Below are 25,851 nucleotides of genomic sequence, written 5' to 3' on the forward strand. Positions count from 1 at the left end.
ATGTGACGGTTCTTGTACATCAATTATTCATCAATAAAGCTGTGTTTAAAAAAGGGCTGCGATTGAGCCAGGTAATAGAGGGTCAGACCGACAAACTTCTTCCTTGGGAGCAGAAAGGTCTTATGCGAAAAACAAGTCAGTAACCTAACGCTGTTAGTCAAACCCGGGCTTAGGGAAGGAAAACAAAAAGCAGAGAGGCTGGTATTAGGCCCGGGAACAATCCGCAGCCTTTGGTTAAGGCGGGTGGTGTATGCGTTGTCTGTGGGGGACATCTCTGGAAGGAAAGGATGGAGCCCACAGTTAAGTGTGGGAGAATTTTTTTCTGGCAGAAACAGAGGAAGTTGGAGGAAGAAGGTGATCTAGGGTGAGAAGATGATGTGGCATTTTGGACGAGGAGAGTAAGACTTCTCGCTAACGCACAGAGAAGAGGCTGGGAAACGCCGCAGGACAGCGTAGGCAGGGGCCAGGCCCAGTTGGTGTAGCGGACGGCGGCCAGGCCCGGTTAGCGGAGATGAGACCACGCCGCAACTCCAGGCTAGATCCCAGAGGCCCGGAACCTTACGCCTTCACTATAGCTCCTTCGAGTTCCATTCCCGGAGCGGGGGACACATGTCAGTGCGAGTGCCGCCCAGGTAGCCAATGGAGACCCTGAGCAATCACCCTAGCCTCCACGGGAAACCCGGAGCAGTAGGCGGAGGAGCCCGTGCCCGGCGCGTGCGCGCGGCACGGAGGGAGGCGGCCTGGACGGGAGGGAGCGCGCGCCCTTCACGTGACCCAGCCCGCGGGCGGCGACGCACACGACGCGCCCCTCACGTGGTCTGTCTCCAGCCCCGTCGCCGGCGGAGGCGGAGGCGGGCGCGGGCGCGTCCCTGTGGCCAGTCACCCGGAGGAGTTGGTCGCACAATTATGAAAGACTCAGCTTCTGCTGCTAGCGCCGGAGCTGAGTTAGTTCTGAGAAGGTTTCCCTGGGCTGTCCTTGTCCGGCGGCCTCTGCTGCCGCCTCCGGAGACGCTTCCCAATAGATGGCTACAGGCCGCGGAGGAGGAGGAGGTGGAGTTGCTGCCCTTCCGGAGTCCGCCCCGTGAGGAGAATGGTACTGGACCCACGCAGGCCCCGGCGGGGGAATGGCCCTGAAGGGTGGCTGGCAGGGAAAGGGGCTGGACCTGACTGGCAAGTGTGCGTCCGGATCCGTGCTTCCTGGGGCGAAGGAGCCCGGAATTGCCTTGAGGCTTCCGGACTTGCCCTGGCGGGACGGGAGTGCAGTTCGTTCGGGGGTGAGGGGCAGGAAGCAGGTAGCAAATCTGGCACGACAGCTCGCCGCGGGAATGCCCCGAGCGGGGACCTGGCTCCAGCGAGGGCCCCTCGAGGAGGCAGAGGCGCGAGCCAGGGAGTACCTGCTAGAGCCGAGGGGCCGCAGCGCGCCAGACGCAGCGCTCAGCCTCCAAGCTCCGCATCTCCCGGGAGCGCGTTCCTCCTGGCGCCAGTTGCTGGCAGATAAGGGAGCCAAATGCTCTGCTCAACTTCGGCTTGGAAAGGGAAGGAGGGCTGGGAGGAAACACAAAAGGGATAGAGGACACGGGATTGAGCTGTGCCGTATTTGCTTGCGCAGCGGATACTCCACAGGTACGTTTTCCTTCTGGAGCCAAAGAGGAGGGATTTGACGATATTGATGGTAGATCTGGTTTCCAGTTTTCCTTAGCAAGAATTAAGGATTTTTATTGGGACGCTGCTGTAGGTACCGAGGCGATGTGTTACTGGTATTTATGTCGAACTTTCTCATCCGTTGCCCTAGAGAAGGGTTTTAAACCTACCAAGTACAGTGGAGACAGGGATTCGGTGCATTGCAGCTTTTGATGGAGCTTTTTGCTGTTGTTGTTGTTGTTAAGGCCAGGAATCAGATTGGAAGTTTACAAAGAAAGTAATTTAGATCAGGGACTTGAAGAACAAAGTGTTTTTCTTTCTGGTCAGTATTTGATAGGTTTCATGCAAACGTCTCTCCCTCTGCTGGAGTCTGGCAGGTTTTACTTTTCTCCAGAAGTTAATTCAAGTGCCATACAAAAGTGAAACCACGAATATTGTTATACTCTGAATAAATAGTGCACCTTACACTATTTTCCACCTTCTGTGGTAATGTAAAGTCAACAAAAGCGTCATTTAATTTTTTTTCCTTAATTTAAAAAAAAGTGTTACTGACACCAGATTTTTAAATTTATTAATTAAATGGGTGTTAAGAGAATCTATTTTGGAGGGAAAAGTTGAACCATAGTGTCTTTTTAATGAAAAAAAGCAAACCATTAATACTGACTCTTCAGTTATGTGTATAGATTTTTTTTTGATGGTAAATAGCATATATCTGAGCACACCCCTTTCACTATTTTGAAAAACGTTTTTAGATACTTTAGAAAATGGAAATCAAGATGATTCATCATGTTCAAACCAGATAGCTTTATTTCTAATGACTTTCTAGTGAAAGTCTATAATTTCTTAGTCTTACCTCAGATGCTCTTCTTAAATTCAGCCTTTTAATGTCTTTTTCATACCTGCCTTGAAACCCAACCTTCAAAAATTAAGATGTAGTGTGAATTTCTCCTGTTTCTGCTGTCTTTTCATTTATGTCCAGGTTTTTTTGGTGGCAGATGCCCCCCTCCCCCAACTTAAGCTTATATACATAAGTTGTGCACTGTCTGTGGCACATAATATTAACTCAGTGTTGGTTGTACATGCATACAATCCTGTTGATTCTCCAGGGAGAAATTCTCATTGTAAAATTCGAAATTGAGGGTCTGATTTTATTTTATTTATTTTTTTTTTTAATTTTTTTTTTTAAAGATTTTATTTATTTATTTATTTGATAGAGATCACAAACAGGCAGAGAGGCAGGCAGAGAGAGGAGGAAGCAGGCTCCCTGCCGAGCAGAGAGCCGGATGCGGGGCTTGATCCCAGAACCCAGGGATCATGACCTGAGCCGAAGGCAGACGCTTAACCCACTGAGCCACCCAGGCGCCCCTGATTTTATTTTTTACATTGCTTGAGTCCTAACTGCTGCTATGTTTTTTTTTTCTTTCTTTACAATTTCCAATTAAACCATAGTGAAAACTTAAAACTGAAAACTGTGGTTGTCCAATAATAATTTGTTGAGCCTCCTCAAATTTTAGGTCAAAGTGTGACCTAAAAGTTCAACAAATTGTGTTCTATCTACACTATAGTTCTTGTTGTACACTGTTAAAGTATTTGATTCTGGGGGCCACCTGGGTGGCTCAGCTGGTTAAGCATCTGACTTTTGGTTTTGGCTCAGGGTCCTGGGATCGAGCCCTGTGCCAGGCTCCCCACTCAATGGAGAGTCTGCTTGTCTCCTCTCTGTCCTTCCCCCAGCTTGAGCACTTGGCACTCTAGCTCTTTCTCTCTCCCTCAAATCAGAATAAATCTTCAAAAAAAAAATAAAGTATTTGCTTCTGGTAATCAGTTTTTTCTTTGACACTAAAAGAAAGCATACAAAAGTTTCCTGCATTTTAAAAAAAAAAAACATTTAAGCAGTCAGCCAACCAAAAAAACACAATACAAAACAAACAAGATACCAAAAACAAAGTTAAAAACTGGAGTGGAATCAAATTTTGTACAAAATTGTCCACCATGACTACAGAAATAATTTGTTTTATTATTTGGTATTTGGTTATTTAGTGTTTAATATATTCTTTTTTAAAAGATGTTATTTATTTGTCAAAGAGGGAGAGAGCACAAATGGGGAGCAGCAGACAAAAGGAGAAGTAGGCTCCCCGCTGAGCAAGGAGCCTGACGAGAAACTCAATCCCAGGACTCTGGGATCATGACCTGAGCTGAAAGCAGATTATTAACTAACTGAGCCACCCAGGCATCCCAGTTATTCATATATTCTAAGCACTGTGATAGGCACTGGAGTGCCATGTGTTAGACAAGTTTTCCGCTTTCAAACAGCTTATGTTCTAGTTATTGATAAAAGATCTAGTTGTTGTCAGTGGAAGATGTATACATCATAAAACAAAAATTTAGCGTCTACTGTATTGCAGACACTGTGGTACTTAATAGTTTTGAAAGGCAGTACAGATAGGCAAAAGCAGAAGGGTGGTACGATACTATTGCATAGATTACTTTGAAAATATGGAGTAATAAAGGAGAGAAAGGAAAGTCTGGGTGGGGTTGCACAAAAGCTGATGGTAGAGGTGAGTCTTACAGAGTTGGTAGGAATTGGAATTAACCTGGAAATAGGGGCATTGAGTTGGTGGTTTTAGTCTAAGGAAACCGAGCTTTAGAAGAGAAGAGCATCCTTAGTTTATTCTGGGAACTACTGTACATGTACTTTAAACAGTTTGGAATGAGTGGAGTATGGGATGATATTGGGTACTGGTGGAAATGTTTTAGAGACAAAGACCAGGTTCCTTTTTCTTTTTTTAAGATTTATTTACGTATGGGGAGCCTGGGTGGCTCATTCGTTAAGCTTCTGCCTTAGGCTCAGGGACGATCCCTGCATCTGGCTCCCTGCTCGGTGGGAAGCCTGCTTCTCCCTCTCTCACTCCCCCTGCTTGTGTTCCCTCTCTGTTTCTCTCTCTGTCAAATAAGTAAATAAAATCTTAAAAAGAAAAGATAGATTTATTTTAAAGAGAGAGCATGCGTGAGTAGGGGCGGGGGACAGAGGGAGAGGGAGAGAATCTCAAACAAAATACACTGCTGAAGACAGACTCTGATGCAGGGTTTGATCTCAGAACCCTAAGATCATGACCTGAGCCAAAACCAAGAGTTGGACCCTCAACTGACTGAGCTGCTCAGGTGCCCCAAGGACCATATTTCTGAGGACAATGAATGTTGTAAAAAGAAGTTTGGATTTCATACTGGAGATGTTGGGGATCCACTTAAGAAAATAATATGGGGGTGAGTGGAGTGTGTTTAAATTGGAGAGACCCATAAAGGAGGAGGCTATAGCAAGACTTTGACCAAGTGTCAAGGTCTTGAAACAAAGAAGTAGTGGAAGGAGGAACAGATTGATTGAGATGTTTAGGATTTAGAATATTTAGAACTTGGTTACTTTTGTGTGCTCTAAAGTATATGTGTGTACTGGCAAATGTCAGTAATAAGAACCAGACATAAAATGAAAGCATGTTTTACTTGAAGTCATTACTTAAAATATGTAAATGTAATTCTTTTTTTTTTTTTTTAAGATTTTTATTTATTTGAGAGAGAGAGAGTACAAGTAGGCAGAGAGGCAGGCAGAGAGAGAGAGAGGGAAGCAGGCTCCCCGCTGAGCAGAGAGCCCGATGTGGGGCTCGATCCCAGGATCCTGAGATCATGACCCGAGGCCAAGGCAGAGGCTTAACGCACTGAGCCACCCAGGCGCCCCTGTAAATGTAACTCTTAAAGGCAATACTTAAAATGTACATTTTTGGGTTTTATTTTTTAAGATTTTTTTTATTTGGCAGAGAACAGGAGAGTACAAACCGGGGAGCAGCAGAAGGAGAGGGAGAAGCAGGCCCTCTGGTGAGCAGGGAGCCTGATGCAAGGCGAGGGGCTCAGTCCTAGGACCCTGGGATTATGACTGGAGCCGAAGGCAGTCGCTTAACCAACTAAGCCACACAGGTGCCCCTGGTTTTGATTTTTTTTTTTTTTTAAGATTTTATTTATTTGTTTGACACAGAGAGAGAGATCACAAGCAGGCAGAGAGGCAGGCAGAGAGAGAGCATGCTGGGGCTCGATCCCAGGATCCTGAGACTATGACCTGAGCCGAAGGCAGAGGATTAATCTGCTGAGCCACCCAGGTGCGCCCAGTTTTTATTTTTAAATGAAGGTCTATTGAGGCGCAAGCAGTTGTGAAAATTTGAGAGTTCCACCAATCAGATGTTTTTGGTCTAGTGCTCTGATATTCTCTTTATCGTTCTGATAGAGGAGATTTCATACATAAAGAAATATAATAGGAGAATGATTCACCATACATCCATGACCAGTTTTGACAGTTTGAAATGTATATTTTGGGTCTTCTATTACTCCCCCCATTCCTCCTCAAATGGATAACTTAAAGCAAATCTCAGACATTTTTTATCTGTAAATACTTCATTGTGTATATCTCTAAAAATGATTCTTAACACATCCACATTACTATTAGCACACTTGAAAAATTAGTAATTCTTTAATATTATCAAATATTCAGCCTATTTCCCTGATTACTTGTTTTTCTTCTTTTGGTTTGTTTATTTAAATCAGTATCCGAAGAATTCCATACAGCATCTGGTTGATAAATAAATCTTTCAGTCTGTAGCAGCCCCCTTTTTGTGTGTGTGTGTGTTGCCACTTACCATTTATTTAGTGAGAAAAATCCAGATCATTTGCCCTATAGAATTTCCCACAGTTTGGATTCTGTTGGATGCATCCATATCGTGTGATGTAACTTGTTTCTCCTCTATTTCCTGTGGTTAATCTGGGGATTTGATCAGATTGTAATATGATATTTTGGCAAGAGTACTTCACAGGTTGTGCTATGTATCTTGTATTGCATCACAAGAAGCACAAGCTTTCTGGGTTTTTTTTTTTTTTTTTTTTTTTTTTTAATGTTAGGATTGACCCGTGGGTTTGCTGTTGTTAGCGGCCCGATCTTTCAGTGGTAAAGTTCTTCATTAGACATTTACACAATAGTTTTAGTAGTAGCCATTGGTGATTATTGCCATTGATCTGTTATTTCATTCTAGGTTTCTCTTTCCTTTATTTTTTTAGAGGTAGTAGGGGAGGGGCAGGGTGGGAGGGAGAGACAGAATCTCAAGCAGGCTCCACACCCTGTGCAGAGCCCACGTGGATCCTGAGATCACAACCTGAGTGGAAGTCAAGAGTCCAGTGTTTAACTGACTGAGCCACCCAACACCCGTTGCCTTATTTTTTTGAGAAACCTTTCAGTATATGATAAATTTTACAGTCTTTTAAGTGACTCCTCCTTAAGTGCCTGTTTTTGTGTTTTTTTTTTTTTTAAGATTTTTATTTATTTATTTGACAGACAGATCACAAGTAGGCAGAGAGGCAGGCAGAGAGAGAGAGGAGGAAGCAGGCTCCCCACTGAGCGGAGAGCCCGACGTGGGGCTGGATCCCAGGACTCTGGGATCATGACCTGAGCCGAAGGCAGAGGCTCTAACCCACTGAGCCATCCAGGTGCCCCTGTTCGTTTGTTTTTAAAGATTTATTTATGAGAGAGAGAGCAAGAGCACTAATGCTTGAGTTGGGGGCAAGAGCAGAGGGATGGGGAGAGAATCTCAAGACTCCCTGCTGAGTGCAGAGCCCTATGTGGGGCTGGATCCCAGGACTCTGAGATCATGACCTGAGCTGAAATCGAGTGCCACGCTTAAATGACTGAGCCATCCAGGCTATTAAGTGCCTGTTTTAAGCTTGGTATCTAGAGGTACCCAAATGCAGAAAAATAGAGATTAGCTTAGAATGAGCATTATTTGGCTATCTGTGGGTCTTGATATGAGTTACTTATTTGAGTTGATATAAAATAACTTAGATAAATATCACTTTTAGAAGGAGTTTTGCAATTATTAGATTAGTTTGAATATGAAAGAAATATTTGACTTGGAAAATTGGACCTCTTTTTTTTTTTTTTTTTTAAAGACTTTATTTATTCATTTGAGAGAGAGAGAGACACAGAGCACGAGGGAAGAGGGAGAGGGAGAAGCAGACTCCCTACTGAGCTCAAGTCATGACATGGGGCTTGATCCCAGGACCTGGAGATCACAACCCAAGCCAAAGGCAGACACTCACCCACCTAAGCCACCCAGGTGCCCCCTGGTTTTTCTTTATAAAAAATGATTGGTTCAAATTTGAATTAAGCTGGTAACTTTCAGTCATTTTGTTGAATCTTTGGTTCCATTTATCTTAGATTTGGAAAATTACTCTGGGTCTTTTGAGGGTATGTGTATTAAGTTTCTTGACCATTTAAGGATTTTAGAACCTTGTTGAAGAAATTTCGGTGTATGGAGGTAAGCACTTTTTTTGAAGTTGGTAGACCTGGCTCTTCACATAAGCATCTTTGCCCAATCATACCCCCCCTTTTTTTTTTTTTTTTTGAAGATTTTATTTATTTATTTTGAGAGAGGGAGAGAGGGTGTGCAAGCAGAGTGGTGGGGCTGGGCAGAGACAGAGGGAGAAGCAGACCCCTTGCTGGGCAGGGAGCCTGATGTGGGACTTGATTCCAGGACCCCGGGATCATGGACTGAGCCACCCAGGCACCCCCAAATCAGACTCTTTTATGAGCACTACTGTTATCCTCTGTCTGTGAAAAGGAGATGATAATCTTTCTTCTACTTGATCTAAGGAGTGATTATAGTATTGAATTTGTGAGGCACTATTAGTCCCGCCTTGCATCATGAAAACATGATGTTGATACATGTTGATAACTTAACACCTCAACTGTTTAGCTACCAGACTGCTGGAAACCACAACTTGTGGAAACCCAGCTCTTCATGGAAAGAAAAAAACTTCTGAGTTAGCCATTATTGGGAATATAGCAACCTTTAGCCCAGAATTCACTGTTTGAAAAATACAAAGTGAAATTTATTAAGTTTAGTCACCTAATTTCCTCTGACAGTTTGGTAGTACATTGGGAATACATAGAAGGAAAGTTATCTGAGAGGCAGACTATTACTGTAAGACTGAGGAAACATTAACTAGGCTGGAAAGATAGGGTTGTAAATTACTCTTCAGTATGTGAACCATTGGTCTTCCTTGTCTTGAAGGGTATCATATACAATACCTAATACCCAGAAGGCACTCTTGATTAAGGAAAGTGTGTAATAGGCTTTAGATAGATTTTCACGATACTAGCTAACATGTATTAATATTTAGCTGTGTCATTGTTCTAAATGCTTTACATATATCATTGCATATTGTTATGCTCAAAATTCTATGAAGTAGGCACTGTTTTTTCCTCCATTATTTATAAATGTAAGTAACAGACAGGCATAGTCACTCACTAAAGGTCATAAGGCCAATAAGTGGTAGAGGAGGTACTGACTCATCAAATTAGGCACTTGGAGAAGGACCTTAATATTCAGAGGCATATATATTTGTGAGATCTAAGATGGCTGATGTTGTAAGTAAAAAGTTAAGGTCATTTAATTGTGTCACCTTAAAATTTATCTTACCATATTTTTTCCTCAAATGCTATAAAAGTTTGAATTCCCTTTATTACCAAATTCCTTTATTTTTTTTTTTAAAGGTTTTATTTATTTATTTGGCAGCACAAGCAGGGGGAGTAGCAGAGGGAGAAGCAGGCTCCCTGGTCAGCAGGGAGCCCGATGTGGGGCTAGATCCCAGGACCCCGGGATCATGATCTGAGCCAAAGGTAGCTGCTTAACTGACTGAGCCACTCAGGCACCCTATTACCAAATTTCTATGTAATAATCTTAGGAGAGATTGTTCAAAATTCAGTTATATACATTATATTTGACAATTACTATATACATTATATTTGACAATATATTGACAAGTACAGAGAATTACTAGTCAGAAGGCATCATTAGTAGTTGGAAAAGTTATTAATTAAACTAAGTAGATTTTTATGATGGGTCGAACTCCTGAGTAAAAACTCTAGAAACCTAATATGAATGTTATCAACAAAGTATCATACTACTTAGGGATAATAGTTTAATATGGTTTACTGCATATGAAGGCTGCAGTTTTATAATACAGAATGTCCTAATATTTTCTTCAGATTTCTCTTTTTCAGATTAGCTTTTGTGGCATCATCTGAAACATATCAGTTGTTACTAGATTAATGTGATGGATTCATCTAATTCAACAGATTTTGTCACTTTGGGAAAAATATTTTATTAGGCAACAAGGAGCCAGGAATAAAAGTGAAGAATTTAAATTGTACTGTTTGCTGGTATGTTACATTTTAAATTAAATGTATGTAATTTGAATTCTTTAGTAATTGTTTTTTGCTCTGGAATCCAGTTAGATGAAAGTGTGATCATAATACAATAGGCATCCATGTTCCTACCACACAGCTTGAGAAATAAAATACAACCGATAAAATTGAAACCTCCTATGTATTCCATCTAAAATCCCATTCCAGGGGCACCTGGTTGGCTCAGTGGGTTTAAAGCCTCTGTTTTTGGCTCCTGTCAGGATGTGAGTGTCCTGGACGAGCCCCCTATCGGGCTCTCTGCTTGTCAGGGGGTCTGCTTCCTCCTCTCTCTCTGCCTGCTTCTCTGCCTGCTTGTGATCTGTCTGTTAAATAAATAAATAAAATATTAAAAAAAAAAATCCCATTCCACTTTCCATTTCTGCAGACATAACTATCATCCTGTTGTTCCTTTGCATGCTTTTATAGTGTTGTATATATACAAACATACATATATGCACACACATATGTCTTTAGAGAGAGAATATATAACACATATATTTGGTTTTTGTAAGTTTTTGATATTTGTAAGTTTTATATATATGGACTTTTTGTGGACTTTTTAAAAAAATCAATATTAGGTTTTTGGAGATTTATTCATCTTAATAATACATGTGAAGTCTAGTTTACTCCTGTTATTTTGTTTTTATTTATTTTTCTTTGTCTTTATTTCCATTCAAAGTTAACAGTCTACTTCTCTGCACAACAGCCTTGCCGTGCGTACTTAGTTTGCCTCTTCTAACTGCTGTATGTTATATGAATATACTGTTGTCCATTTTACTGTTACTAGGCAGTTTGATTATTTCCAGTTTTTTACCTATAATGATAAAGCATTCTTGTATGTGTCATCTTTTGTACAAAAGTGAGAATTTTTCTAGGATACATATATATAGAAGTGGAATTGTAAATCATAGGATAGGTGCATCTTCAATTTTATAGATATTGCTAAAGTGTTGACCAAAGTAGTTGTGTGGTTTATATTTCCTGTAAAATATATGAGAGTTCCTACTTTCAATATCTTTGCCACACTTCATTGATTGGGTTCTTTTATTTTGCTGGACTCATGAATATGAAATAGTTCCCCATTGTTTTAATTTGCATGTCACCAGTAATACTGAGTATTCTCTTGTGAATTGCCTATTTATAATCTTTTCTCAGTTTTCTATTGGATTATCTTTTTCTTATTTATTTACCTGTAGAAGTTCTTTAGGTGTCCTGAAAACTTTGGCGGAGAGTGGTTTATGAGCTGCAAATATCTTCTCCAGCCTGTAGCTTTTTAATTTTTCACTTGGTTAATAGTAGGCTGTTTACTTATTTTTTAGGCTGTTGATGTTACATTGCTTTTTAATTTAGTGTAATAATTTATCAGTATTTTCTTGTTTTTTTAAAAGTTTTATTTTAGTAATTTCCACACCCAATGTGGGGCTTGAACTCAACCCCAGCTGAGCCAGCTTGTGTCCCATCATTGTTTGCTTTATAGTATATGCCTTTTTTTCCCCGAGGTCATAAAGTTACTCAGTTTTTTTGGTAGAAATTTTATTTTATTTTATTAAATATTTTATTTATTTTTTTTGAGAGAGAGCGAGAGAGAAAAAGCACACAAGCAGGAGGGAGGGGCAGAGGGAGGGGGGAAGCAGACTTCCTACTGAGTAGGGAGCCTGATGCTACCTGGAGTCTGCTCCATATACACATACGTTATAGGTCTGCTGGAGATTTGAGCAGAGTTAATATGCAGTATTTAGGATACCCTTTATGTGACTTTCTCCTTTGAAGACCTTTTCCCATCTCTTCAGCTGCTATTGTTACCTTGGACTTGATATTGTGTTTTTTTAAGCCAGTAAGATTGTGAGATTTCTTTTGGAATTTTAGCTGTTCAGTAGTGGGGAGCAGAGCTTGTTATCAGGCAAAAAGCCTTAAAAAATAAGAAGGTCGTTCAGTGCTATTCTTTAATTTAAAGTGTAGGCTCCAGTCAATTTCAGTCTGCTTTTGGTCTTTAGTACTGTTAATTAGTTGTTTTTTGTTTTTATTTTTGTTTTTATTTTTTTTTAAAGATTTTATTTATTTATTTGACAGAGAGAGATCACAAGTAGATGGAGAGGCAGGCAGAGAGAGAGAGAGAGAGAGAGGGAAGCAGGCTCCCTGCTGAGCAGAGAGCCCGATGCGGGACTCGATCCCAGGACCCTGAGATCATGACCTGAGCCGAAGGCAGCGGCTTAACCCACTGAGCCACCCAGGCGCCCCTGTTTTTTGTTTTTATTTTATACAGAGTTTATGGTTGTTATCTGTAGGAGGGTTAGTCTACTAGAACTAACATAGCTTGCAGCTCCTTTCTAATATTAATATGTAGAATCATAGAGTATTTAGTTGTAAAAATAGACTGATTTCCACTTACCTTTAAGTAGAATTTTTTTTTAAGAGCTTTTATTTATTTGACAGAGCGATCACAAGTAGGCAGAGAAGCAGGCAGAGAGGGGTGGGGGGAAGCAGGCTTTCTGCAAGCAGGCTCCCTCCCTGCTGAGCAGAGAGCCCGATGCGATGCGGGGCTTGCTCCCAGGACCCTGAGATCATGACCTGAGCTGGAGGCAGTGACTTAACCCACTGAGCCACCCAGGCGCCCCTTGAAGTAGAATTTTTAAAACAGTCTTTAATTCCCGCCCCCCAATTTTTGGCGTTAGCATCTAGGCAGGAAGGATATGCTGGTATTAACTTACAGAGAGAGTAAAATGTTAGAAGTTTTATTTATAATGTATGTGCCCCTTATTGCTGAAAGACAGGAAGAATTTATAACTTAACGGAATTTTGAAGCATTAAAAAAAATTGTTGAGATTTGACAGTGTGTCATGCATTATGCTGAAACACCTTGCATGGATCATTTTATCTGTAGAGCACCCCTCTAAGGTAGGTATTATTATTAGGTCAGGTCAGAGACTTGTTTTAGGTTCCGTGGGTAGTAAATAACTAAGCTAGAGTTCTAAGTCAGGTTACTCTGACTCCAGAATTTCAGTCCTTTAACCACTGAAGATCACAAATCTTTATGTTTCTTTTTAGGGCTGGGGCGCCTTGGTGGCTCACTCTGTTAAGGGTCAGACTCTTGATTTCCCTCAGGTCATGATTTTGGGGTTTTGAGATTGGCCCCTTGTTGGTCTCTGTGCTGAGCGTGACACCTGCTTAAGATTCTCTTTCTTCCTCTCCCTCTACCCCTCCTGCCCATTTGCTGTATCTCTCTAAATAAATAAATAAATAAATAAATAAAATCTTTAAATAAAAGTTTCTTTCTAGTGCTAACATTCTGTGTTTGTATTTAGTTTTTACTTAAAACATTTAAGTTTAGGAATTTTCAGGTTTGTGTTTAGAGTGTGCCACCTCTTGGTAAAATTCAGTAATGCAGGTGAGCAAAAGAAGTATAAATCAGAATTTATGTGTTGAGAATTAAGGGCACATTTCATTGGGTATCTGATGGCAGAGCAGAAACAGAATTTCAAAAAATGCAGAAACCTATTATTGGAAAGGATTTGTAACTGTTACCTGGGGTATGTGGCTATCAGGTGTGTGAAGCCAATCCCTAATGCAATAAACGAGGGCCATGAACAACAGGAATGCTGTGTGTGGGGAGAATATATTTACATTTGACAACTACACAAACAAAGTGAAAGGCAGTAAGCCCTTAAACAAAGTTGGTGAATACTTAATGTTGAGGAAGCTGTAAGAGATAGTTTTGAAACATACAAGTGTAGGCACAGAATTTGGTAAAAATTTGCGAGCATCAAGAGTAATTAACAATTTAAGTGACTTAGCAGACTATTTCATTAAAGTTTTGGATGGATTTGCCAATTAGAAACTACTATGGAAGATTTGAGGTTGTGAAGGGATAGTACTGGCTGTTTGTTTAGAATTAAGAATGGTAAAATGAAACTAATCTGTGAGCAAGATTTGTACTAAGACCTGAAATCCCAACAGCATTCCTGTTTTGAGTAGTTATATATTTTATCAAAATACTCAAAAAATCAATACCTAAAGTGACTGAAGTGTCTTAGGTTGATGGTGATTAGAAAAGACCATTGTTTCTGGAAAAAAGCTAGATATTTGTACTCAGAGTACTAGATTTTTTGCTCATTGGTGTTCAGGTTTTGTGTGTGTGTGTGTGTGTGTGTGTGTATAAATATAAAATATATATATATATATGCTTTATTTAAATGCTTTTGGGAGTGGGTAGGGACAGCACAGAATCTGATGTTGAGGCTCAATTTCATGACCCTAAGATCAGACCTGAGCCAGAACCAAGAGTTGAATGCTTAACTGACTGAGCCACCTAAGCACCCCTTAAATGCTTTTTCTATTCAATTTGCTGCAAGAAAAATAACTTCATTAATGAACACCTAAAATTCTTTAACCCTATGCTTTCTTCCCCTGTCACTGAAAAGCAACTCTTACTTAATACAAGGATCTGCTGGGATTGTAGAAGTGGGTAGAGGTATATTAGTGTTGAAGAAACCATGTAGAGGAATATGAAGGGCGTGGTACATGCTTGTTGGATTGAATTGACTCAGAGGAACATGAAAAGATCCACACTTTTGTGGGATTCAGAGCATGGGTTGATGTACCATGCCGTGTTGGCCAAATCTGGCCAAGGCCTGTTTTTATGATACATATATACTTGTGATTCATTTTTAGGAGTATTTCAGTGAATATATATCCAAAGTTTTGCAAACCAGCATTTAGACTTAACTAGGCCATTAGTTCATTGCTGTAGAGCAGTCATTTTGAAATCTGTTGATCTGATTCCTCCATCCCTACCCCAGCCCTATTTGAACTATTAGCTAGCATTGTTTCAGGCAGGCTGCAGTTAAGGAGCAGAATAGGGGAAAAGCTAATACTAGTTATCAGTAGTTAGTATTTAACAGTACCTTTTAGGGAGAAACAGAACTGAAAGACACTATGAGAAGAACTTGCCTTCCTTAGCCACTGGTCCCAGAAAGAAAATGAGACATACTTGGAGTTCCTTTGAGCCAGCTGGACCTGAAGCTGAAAAGTGGAGCTTGGGTCTGCAGCTGGCTACTAGCCCAGCAGAGGTAAAGAAAGGAAGAACAGATAAGGGATCTGAAGATCAGAGAGTTTTGGAACTTGCCTGGGGTCACAAAGAACGTAAGCAGCAGAGCAGGGGTTTGAACCTGACACTCTGACTCAAAAGCCTCAACTCTTTAGCTACATAGCTGCAGAGAAGTGAGGAAGTATGCTCATGTTGGGACTTTGAAAAACAAAAACAAGAAAATGATGCCTTTTAGAAGTATGTTAGCCCTTCTGTTTTCTTTTTTTCCATGTTCAGAAAATTATATACGGAATGATCACATAGGAATTCCCCTTTTAATGTATTTCTGCTCAGTGGCTTATTTAAAGCATGTCATCAAGTGGTCTTGAAATCCTTACTTTAAATTTTTCTTTAAAAATCAGTAGAGGGGGGCACCTGGGTGGCTCAGTGGGTTAAGCCTCTGCCTTAGTTCAGGTCATGATCTCAGGGTCCTGGGATCGAGCCCCGCGTCAGGTTCTCTGCTCAGTGGGGAGCCTGCTTCTTCCTCTCTCTCTGCCTGCCTCTCTGCCTACTAGGATCTCTGTCAAATAAATAAATAAAATCTAAAAAAAAAAAAAATCAGTAGAGGTTTTGGAGTCAGGGCAAACTATTAGCTGTGTGACTTTGGGCAGTTTCCTAATTTCTATGCCTAAGTAGTCTCTGCATCTATAATGTGGGGATACTAATAGTACCCAATTTATAGAATTACTGTGAGCATAGAATGAGTTAATACATATAAAATATTTAGAACAGTGCCTGACAAACACACTGTATCTACTACCTAAAATTATCTCTTGTTATTTGTATTTTGGGCAGAGGGTTTACAAAAGATGCGATGTGAACTATTTTTTTAGGCAGCATCTTTTATATGATGTATGGGTAAATTATATGTGGATTGGGAACTTATATCTAGTTATAGAGGAGTCATAGCTTTGGGTTTCCCTTTGTGCAGTGACTCCTGAAACTGAGTATTTTCCTTGTGGAGGACTTTGAAATCTACTACTCATTGTGTATCTTATCATCTTGCACCTAGCTGTCTGCCGCATGGTTGATCTAGGGTCTCCCACCAAAGTAGAATAGTTGATGCTGCCTTGTGTGCAATCTGTGATCCCAGTTTGTTTTTCTAAGAGACCATGCCAAGTGTAGCTTGTGGTATTATGGGAGTCCTTATTTCGTTAGCACCTAGAAAGACACCCCTTGCGGCCCTCCTTCTCCCTCCCCAATTTGTATTCCTTTGACCTTCATTTGTTATACAGAGCAAATTCTAAACAACCACTGTCTGGGGTGCCTGGCTTGGCTCAGTCAAAAAGCATGTGATTCTTCATCTAGTGGTTGTAAATTGGATCCTCATGTTGGGTGTAGAGGTTACTTAAAACAAAACAATAAAACAACCACTGTCTTCAGGGAGTTTGCATTTGAAAACATATGCCTCAAGGCATTTTATGAACTTGTAACTGTAGTAGATCACTTCTGGAATATTCTCTTTCTGACTTACTCTAAATTAACTGTATTTTAAGGTTTTTTTCTTTATCTTCATGTTGGGTTCTCAGAATCTGCAGATTGGTGTTTTTCATCAGTTCTGGGAAAGTCTTCTTATCTCTTTAAACATTGCCTTTGCCCATTCTTTCCCTTTTCTCCTTCTGGAACTCTGATTAAACATTCATTTGACCTCTTCATTCTGTTTTACATGTTTCTTAACAACCTGCCTTTCAGGCAACTTCATTTTGGTATAATGCACATATTCTAAAATTTGCCCTTTGTAAGTATATATGTTTGATTTTTTTAAAAAAGATTTTATTTATTTATTTGAGAGAGAGCATGAGCAGGGTGGCAGGGAAGGAAGGAGAGGGAGAAGCAGGTTCCCTGGCTGAGCGTTGGGGGAGGGGAGGCTGGATCCAAGGAACCTGGCATCGGGACCTGAGCTGACGACAGACACTTAACCGACTGGTTCGCAATACATTTGTTTAGTTTTATAGCCACCACAATACAGTTTCAGAACACTTCTGTCCTCTCACAAAGTTCTCTTATATTTGTTTGCAGTTTATCACTGTTCTTACTTTCAGCCTCAGGCGTTTACTAAACATTGTTTCTGTGGTTTTGTCTTTTCTAGAAATTTCATGTAAATGCAATTATGTGATCTTATGTGCCTTACTTTTTTTACTTAATGTTTTTGAGGTGTAGCTATGTTGCATGTTATCCTTAGCTTGTCCCCCTTATAAGTAGCTAAAGCCAACAGCACCACCCAGGCAACCCTTTTTATTTTTCAAAATATTACTTTATGCTTAAGACTTAGCTAGGTTTCCATTTAGATCTTCATCTCTGTTGCATGGAAGAAAGTTGGAATCTTGGCATAGAGTTGTACGACATGTAAGATTTTGTGTATTAATGGTTGTTAAAATAATTTCATATTGTATATCCAAATACGCACCGAATAAACTCTTTATATTCTTTCAAAGGAAAATATTACTTTATCTGATGATGAATAGACTGTAAGGTGGCAAGGGTGACATGAATGGATTCTGGTAAGCCAGGCAAGAAGTGATGATGGCTTGGCCTAGAATAGTAGCAGTGGAGGTGTGGGAAGTGGCTGGATTCTGGATATGTTTTGAAAGCAAGTTGTCAGGTTTTGCTCATGAGACTATTTATGAAGTCGGTAAAGAGAAAATCAAGAATGTCACTAAGATTTTTGCCTTAAGAAAATAGAACTGGAGGAATAGAGTTGATATTTACTGAGATGAGGAAGACTATAAGAAATGAGTAGATGAGGGGCACCTGGGTGGCTAAGTGGGTTAACGCCTGTGTCTTCCGCTCAGGTCATGATCCCAGGGTCCTGGGATCCAGCCCTGCATCAGACTTTCTGCTCAGCGGGGAGCCTGCTTCCTCTTCCCTTTCTCTGCCTGCCTCTCTGCCTACTTGGGATCTCTGTCAAATCAATCAATCAATCAATAAAATCTTTAAAAAAATAAATAAAATCTTAAATAGAAAAAAAAAGAAGATGCCTGTTAGACATCAAAATGAAGCTGTTGAGTGGGCAGTTGGCTATATGAACATGGAGTTTAGGGAGGGATCTAGCCTGGAAATAACAAATTTGGGAGTCATCCAGTATATTGTGATAAACTGTATGTGAGCACTGAAAGAGTGAAAGTAATTGGGGGAAAAAAGTCCAAAGTATGAATGAATATAATTGGAAAAAAAAGAAGTCCAAAGATTGGGGAGAAAGAGGGGTGCCTGGGTGGCTCAGTCGGTTAAGCATCTATCTTTGGCTCAGTTCATGATCTCAGATTTGTGGGATCAAGCCCAGTGTTGGGCACCCTGTTTAGTGGGGAGCCTGCTTCTCCCTCTCCCTCTGCAGTTCTCCCTGCTTGTGCGCACACATGCTCTCTCTTTCAAATAAGTAAATAAAACCTTTAAAAAAAAAAACAAAAACAGAAAAAGATTGGGAAGAAGAGTGGGGGGGATCAGCAAGGGAGATTAATGGAGTGACCAGTGAAGAGAAGACCAAACTAACTGATGAAGATGTTTAAAGAAGGTTGAGAATGGTAACTTTGTTAAATGCTGCTGGATAGATCAATGAAGATGAGCCCTGAAAATTGAAGTTTGGATTTAGGGAAAGTCATTGTTGATCTTGTTGGAGCTTCTTTCTTTTTTTAAAGATTTTATATATTTGAAAGAAAGAGCACACACAAGCAGAGGGAGCAGCAGAGGAAGATGGAGAAGCAGGCTCTCTACTGAGCAGGGAACCCGATGTGGGGCTCATTCCCTGGACCCTGGGCTCATGACCTAAGCCCAAGGCAGATGCTGCAACTGACCCAGGCATCCCTTGTTGAAACTTACTTAGAGTGGTTGATTTGAAAGCCTGACTGGAGTGAGTTTTAGAAAGCATGGGAGGAGAAGAAAAGGGAAGAACTTCTACCAGTGATCTGTACCGTAGATGGAGGCAGAGAAATGGAGTGTTAGCTTGAGGGGAAGCAAGCAAAAGTTTGTTGTGTTTTGTTTTTTAAAATGAGGAGAATAACATGTTGTGTGCTGATGGGAGTGAGTTAATAAAGAACAAAAAAAATTAAGGAATTGGTGGAGAATGTCCTTTAATGAGGTTTATGGGATTTAGGGCACAAGAGGAATGGTTGGACTTAAAAAGAAGTACGAATAGTCACAGGAAAGAAGGCAGAATATGTGGGTATAGATACTTATTGGTGGATATATATGATAGAAACTTGTCCATGTTCTCTTCTGGTTGTTTATGTTTCTCCAGTTAAATGGGAAGTGCGTTCATCTGTTGAGAGTGAGTATGGAGAAGAAGGTTTGGAGGTTTAGGAGAGAAGGATGTAGTGTGAAATCATATAGGAGAATGACAAAATGGACTAGGGATGTATAATGTGATTATTGGGCATCATTAAGGAGCATTTGAGGTTTGTGGTCCTTGTTTTAAAGTGAAACTAGAGGGCATTGTTCTCTTTTGTCTAGTTAAATTAACAGTAAGTAAGCAGTTATGGAATAGTTGGGCAATAAAATTGAATCAGGGTTGGGTTTGCCAGGTGTATTCTAGAAGCAGACACTAATTTTTGGTACAGTGATTCTAGAGAGAGTCCTGTTCCCCCTGCCCCCAGGTGTAGGGAAAGCAAGTTTTTCAAAGGAATACTAGATTTTAATTGGAATAGAAAGGTGGTGGAGGAATTACGCTAAGTGAGCTCTAGTACATAGGATATTTTGCTGATACAGGGCCCTGTGTTCTAGAGGTTATCCTTTGATTTTTATAACGAGGGTATCATGATGTAATTTGTTCCCACCTGAGTGAGTCTATTTAAAGAACCATTTAGGGGACCTGGGTGGCTCAGTTGGTTAAGCTGTTGCCTTTGGCTCAGGTCTCGATCCCAAGGTTCTGGGATGAGCCCTGCATCAAACTCCTTGCTCAGCAGGGAACCTGCTTCTATCTCTACCTGCTGCTCCCCTTGCTTGTACATGTACACACACTCTCGCTCTCTATGACAAATAAATTAAAAAAAAAATCTCTCTTTTTTTTTAAAGATTTTATTTATCTATTTGACAGAGGGAGACGCAGAGAGAGAGCGGGAACACAGGCAGGGGGAGTGGGATAGGGAGATGCAGTCTTCCCATGGAACAGAGAGCCTGATGTGGGACTCTATCCCAGGAGAGATGTATTTTGGCAGATTTTACCAGAATTAGCAAGCATTAGGGGAGTAGACTAAGGTTTATTATTGGGGTACCTGAAGGTTTTGAGAGGAACCTGCAGACCTTTACCAATCATAATATTATCTAGAATGTCTCTTCTCTCAGAGGTTTCTTTTTAGAACATTGGCTCTTCCTTTTTGGACTGTCCTGATGATGTTGTATGGAGGATGGATTCTGTGGTTTTTAATCTACTTTGTTATAATTTATAAAAGTTTCATCTGAGCCAGCACGTAATGCCTCTTCCTTTTTAATCAGTCACAAGTAGCGGATGAGGATCCAGAGTCTGAGAGTCTAAGGATCTAGGCAGAAACTTAAATCGTGGTATAAAAAATTAATTTAAAAATACCTTTTAAATTTTAAATATTATTTCAGATTTATAGTAATTGAGGAAAAGGTGTTACTCTTCAACTGTGATCTTAGATTTGTCTTATGCTGTTACTTTTTTGCATTATGAATTTGCGACTATTTGGTTATACATATTTAAGATTGTAACTGCAGTCTGGTGAATCAAACATTTGTAATCATGTAATAACCTACCCTATCCCTGTTGGTGTTAGGGTCTATTTTTCCTGATATTATTTTTCTTTTGATTAGGAGTTACTTGGTATTTTTTTCTGTCTGTATACCATTAACCATCCATGCCCTTATGTTGTATATATTTAAATTAGAAATAAAATATAGCTGGGTATTATTTTTTTAGTTAAATCTTACAATCACTTTTAATTCATTTCTAAGTGATCCACTTCCTGGGATCATACCAGCCCCTCTTGAGGTATTTGGCCCATACTGGGAATCTGAAACTTGATGTTCCTTTTTTTATTATGTGAAGCAACAGTATCTTTACAGTATGTTGTTTTAGTAATCTAAATCACAGTGGGCTTGAATAGAATGATTGTTATATTTAAGTGTGTTGTCTTGAGTAAGTCTTTACTATATACTCTTGGTAAATGCTTAGTGAATGGATAAAAAGTTAAATAGTATAGAACTATTTCTTTTTATGTACTTATCTTTAAATTATTTCATTGTATTATCAGTGGGTTAATTTATAAGCCATCTTTTAAAACTTTTTGTTTCAGTCCCAGAAATCCTGGATAGAAAGCACTTTGACCAAGAGGGAATGTGTATATATTATACCAAGTTCCAAAGACCCTCACAGGTAAGCATACCCTTGTTTTTTGGGTTCTTCTAGAAAATTAGATGTAAATTACATTGCTGTTTGCTTATTAAAAACCAAAATTATTAAAGTATTTGTAGCTACTATTAACTTTTGTCCTTACTTACCCATTTAAGATTGAGAGGAGAGGGTGACTGGGTGGCTTAGTTGGTTGACGTCTGTCTGCCTTCGGCTCAGGTCATGATCCTGCGGTCCTGGGATCAAGACCCATGTTGGGGTCCTAGCCCAGTGGGAGCCTCCTTTTTCCTATCCCTACTTGTGTGCTCTCTCTCTCTTAAATAAAAAAAGTAAAATCTTAAAAAAAAAAAAAAAAGAGAGAGGAGATATCATTAGCACAGTAAAGGTATTCTGGAGTTCTTAATGATGTTTGCAGCATAAAACCTCTGAATTCTTCAGAGTATTATTCCTTTTCCCTAAGCTCCCCCAAATCATACTGGTATATTTCAAAGATAGGGCAGTTAAGACTCTTTTAACTGATCCACTGATTTTGAGAACTTAAAAATGTGTTTTTATTTATTGAACATCTGTTGAATACCCAATACTATGGTTCGTTCATGTTAAAGAAATCAATACAAACCTAATAGTTCCTGTATTTGTCAGAATATAGATACAGCTCAGCATCTGCTAAGAAACCTATCATCAGAGATTGTAGACAATTCTGACCGACTTTGATGTTTCACATGGCTTTGATAATAGAAAAATTTAAGACACTAGTTAAAATTTAAGAAAAAGTGACCTCTTGAGGTATTTATTGAAGTAACATTTTTCATAAATTTTTTTCCTGAGGCCTAAAAATAGATAAAAACTTAAAAGGGCAAATCAAACAAAGAGTTATTTTCTAGAATACAGAGCACCTCTCTTCATAGACACTTAGGAAAAATTAGTTGAGAAAGGCATTTACAAGATTTTTGGATCTTCGTACCTTTCTCATTTCCTATCAAACCTTGTTCTCTATCCAGTTAACTTCTTTGCAACTTTTACGTCTGTTTGATATATGACTGCTACAAAGACATTGTCAAGTTCAGAGCTAGAACAAATTAATCCTAAAATGAAACCACATAAGACCCTGTGTAGCCAAAGCAATCTTGAGAAGGGGAAATAAAGTTGGAAGTTATCACAATCTCATATTTTTTTTTCAGTTTTTTAAAAAATTTAAATCCAATTAATATATAGTGTAGCATTGATTTCAGAAGTCAAGGTCAATGTTCATCAGTTTTACATTAATACCCAGTATATCACATGCCTTCCTTAATGTCCATTACCCAGTTACCCCATTTCCCAGTTACCCCTCTCCCCTCCAGCAACCCTCAGTTTGTTTCCTATGATTAAGAGCCTCTTATGGTTTGTCTCCCTCTCTGATTTCATTTTGTTTTAGTTTTTCCTCTCTTCCCCTATAATCCTCTGTTTTGTTTCTTAAATTTCCACATATTGAGTGAGAACATATGATTGTCTTTCTCTGATTGGCTCATTTCGTTTAAAGTAATACCCTCTAGTTCCATCATGTTGTTGAAAATGGCAAGATTCAGTTTTTTGATGGCTAAGTAGTAGTCCATTGTGTGTGTGTGTGTATATATATATGTGTGTGTGTATGTATATGTAACACCACACATCTTCTTTATCCGTTCATCTGTTCATGGACATCTGGGCTCTTTTCATCGTTTGGCTATTGTGGACATGCTGCTATAAACGTTGGGGTGCAGGTGCCCCTTTGGATCACTACATTTGTATCTTTGGGTTAAATCCCTAGTAGTATAATTGCTGGGTCATAGGGTAGCTCTATTTTCAACTTTTAGAGGAACCTGCATACTGTTTTCCAGAATGGCTTCACCAGTTTGCATTCCCACCAGCAGTGTTAAGAGGGTTCCCCTTTCTCTGCATCCGTGCCAACATTTGTTGTTTCCTAACTTGTTAATTTTAGCCATTCTGACTGGTATTAGGTGGTATCTCATTCTGGTTTTGATTTGTATTTCCCTGATGCCAAATGATGTTGAGCATCTTTTCACGTGTCTGTTGGCCATTTGTATGTCTTTGGAGAAATGTCTATTCTATTCTTCTGCCCATTTCTTGACAAACCGAGATTTCAAGATACACTATAAAGCTGTAGTAATCAAAATAGTATGGTGCTGGGATGCCTGGGTGGCTCAGTCAGTTAAGCATCTGCCTTCTGCTCGGGTCATGATCCCAGAGTCCTGGGATTGAGTCCCACGCTGGTCTCCTTGCTCGGTGGGGAGCCTACTCCTCCCTCTTCCTGCAGTTCCCTCTGCTTGTGCTCTCTTTCTCTCTGACAAGTAAATAAAAATCTTAAAAAAAAAAAAATACGGGGGCTCCTGGGTGGCTCAGTGGGTTAAGCGTCTGCCTTCGGCTCAGGTCGTGATCTCCTGAGATTAAGCCCCGCATCGGGCTCTCTGCTCAGTGGGGAGCCTGATTCCCCCTCTCTCTCTGCCTGCCTCTCTGCCTACTTGTGATATCTCTCTCTCTCTGTCAAATAAATAAATAAGTACATCATTAAAAAAATACACAATACATATTTTATTTATTATAAAGATTTACTTAATTAACGTACAGTATATTATTAGTATCAGAAGTAGAGTTCAATGATTCCTTAGTTTATATAATACTCAGTGCTCATTGTATCACATGCCTTCCTTCTTGTCCATCATCCAGTTGCCCTATCCCCCAACCCCATTCCTCCAGCAATGCTCAGTTTGTTTCCTGTGATTAAGAGTGAGAAAGAGAAGAATCTTAAGCACTCTCCACACCAGCGTGGAGCCCATTGTGGGGCTGTATCCCATGACCCTGAGATCATGACCTGAGCCGAAATCAACAGTCAGACCCTTCCTTAACTAACTGAGCCACCCAGGTGCCCCAAGGCAGTTATTATTTTTATTTGTTTATTTACTTATTTATTATTTTAATAACATTTTGGTGCATTTAATTGTAATAGTTCCTCAGTAGGTTTTGATTTAAAAGGTTGCTACATTCAGTCTATGTAAAATACTGTATGTGCTCTTTTATAAAATGTTATAATATATTTTTTGATATTGCAGATATTTTATAAGAATGGTGGTTGGTATTCTGTTAGTGTATATGCCACAATTTATATACTTGTTCCATTATTGAGCAAAATTTGGGTTGTTTTCAATTTTTAGCCATGATAAAGTAATGAAGACCTTAGTGGATAAAACTTCCTTTGTGTTTAGTTTTTTTTCCCCCCTCTTAACATATGTAATGCCAGAAAGCTTTCCAAAAGGGCTAGAGCAATATATGTTATTACCAGTAGTGACAAGAATGCCTGTTTTACTGAATATTGACTAGAATAACATTTTTTTTGTCCGTAAGGAAAAGTGATTAGTAGGAGGAAGTGTGTCTTAAATTTACATTTACTTGATTATTGAGAAAATATTTTTTAATGTTTTTTAAATATTCCTTCAATTTTTGGTAGATCTGGTAAATGTTAGATAATTAAAACAGATATCCTTAGTATCTCTTCCAGTCATTCTGTGAATTTTTAAATTTCTTATTAAAGATGTTTTGTTACAGAGTGCCTGGGTGGCTCAGTTGTTAAGTGTCTGCCTTCAGCTCAGGTCATGATCCCAGAGTCCTGGGAACGAGCCTCACATTGGGCTCCCTGCTCAGCGGGGGAAGCCTACTTCTCCCTCTCCCTCTTCCTGGCTTGTGTTCCCCTTTTCATTGTGTCTCTCTCTGTCAAATAAATAAATAAAGTCTTAAAAAAAAGAGAGAGATGTTTTGTTACAATGTAACATTACATTTCTTTCTTTCTTTTTTTAAAGATTTATTTATTGGGGTACGAAGGTAGCTCAGTCCATTTGACTTTGGCTTGGGTTATGATCCTGGGGTCCTGGGATTGAGCCCGAGTCAGGCTTCCTCTTTGGCAGAGAGCCTGCTTCTCCATCTCCCTCTGCCTGTGCATGCTCTCTTGCTCTCTCTCTCAAATAAATAAATGAAATCTTTAAAAAAAAAAAAAGATTTATTTATTTATTAGAGAGTGCCTGCACGTGAAGTGAGGGGTATAAGGGAGAGAATCCTTAAGCAGACTCCCCGCTGAACGCAGAGTCTGACATGGAGCTTGGTCCCAGTAACATTATATTTCTTAACCAGAGAGCAGAAGGGACATTTCCAAGGTCACATGGCTAATAATTCATAAAGGTGGAATTAGAATTTAGATCTCCTTAGTTCAGTATGCCAGTTCTAAAGTAAGATACTGTTCTTTCTTTGGGAGAAAATTAAGGTTTTGCTTTATTAAAAAATAGATAATATTGTTGAGGAGTTATTTCCTATACTTTTGTTCATTTTTGTTCATTTTGTTCATTTCATTTTGCCATAGAAATTTAATATTAGGTGTTAAATCTCATTCCGTTACTAAGTATCTTTGGCTGTAGCCTCCATATGAGACATAATTTTCAAACACTGGTAGCTGGTCATTTCTTTCTGTGCTAGTTGAAATTTTTTTTTAAAGATTTTATTTATTTATTTGACTGAGAGAGAGAT

At 39.6% G+C, this 25,851-nt stretch overlaps 1 protein-coding gene across 6 annotated transcripts in view; it reads left to right on the plus strand.

Moving 5' to 3' along the window:
• Positions 1 to 844: 844 nt before the first annotated feature.
• Positions 845 to 25,851, plus strand: part of TRPM7 (transient receptor potential cation channel subfamily M member 7) — a 116,176-nt gene continuing 91,169 nt past the window's right edge. For all 6 annotated transcript variants that reach the window (XR_004382556.1, XM_032856499.1, XM_032856497.1 and 3 more), the window contains exons 1-2: positions 845 to 1,093; positions 21,245 to 21,324. Coding sequence is in view for 5 of the 6 variants with exons in the window: in XM_032856499.1 (XP_032712390.1) it covers positions 1,091 to 1,093; positions 21,245 to 21,324 (83 nt within the window). In the remaining variant the exon portion in view is untranslated. The remainder of the gene's footprint in view (positions 1,094 to 21,244; positions 21,325 to 25,851) is intronic.

Source organism: Lontra canadensis, unplaced genomic scaffold (assembly GCF_010015895.1).
Source record: "Lontra canadensis isolate GAN:19392208 unplaced genomic scaffold, GSC_riverotter_1.0 scaffold12, whole genome shotgun sequence".
Taxonomy (NCBI): Eukaryota; Metazoa; Chordata; class Mammalia; order Carnivora; family Mustelidae; genus Lontra; species Lontra canadensis.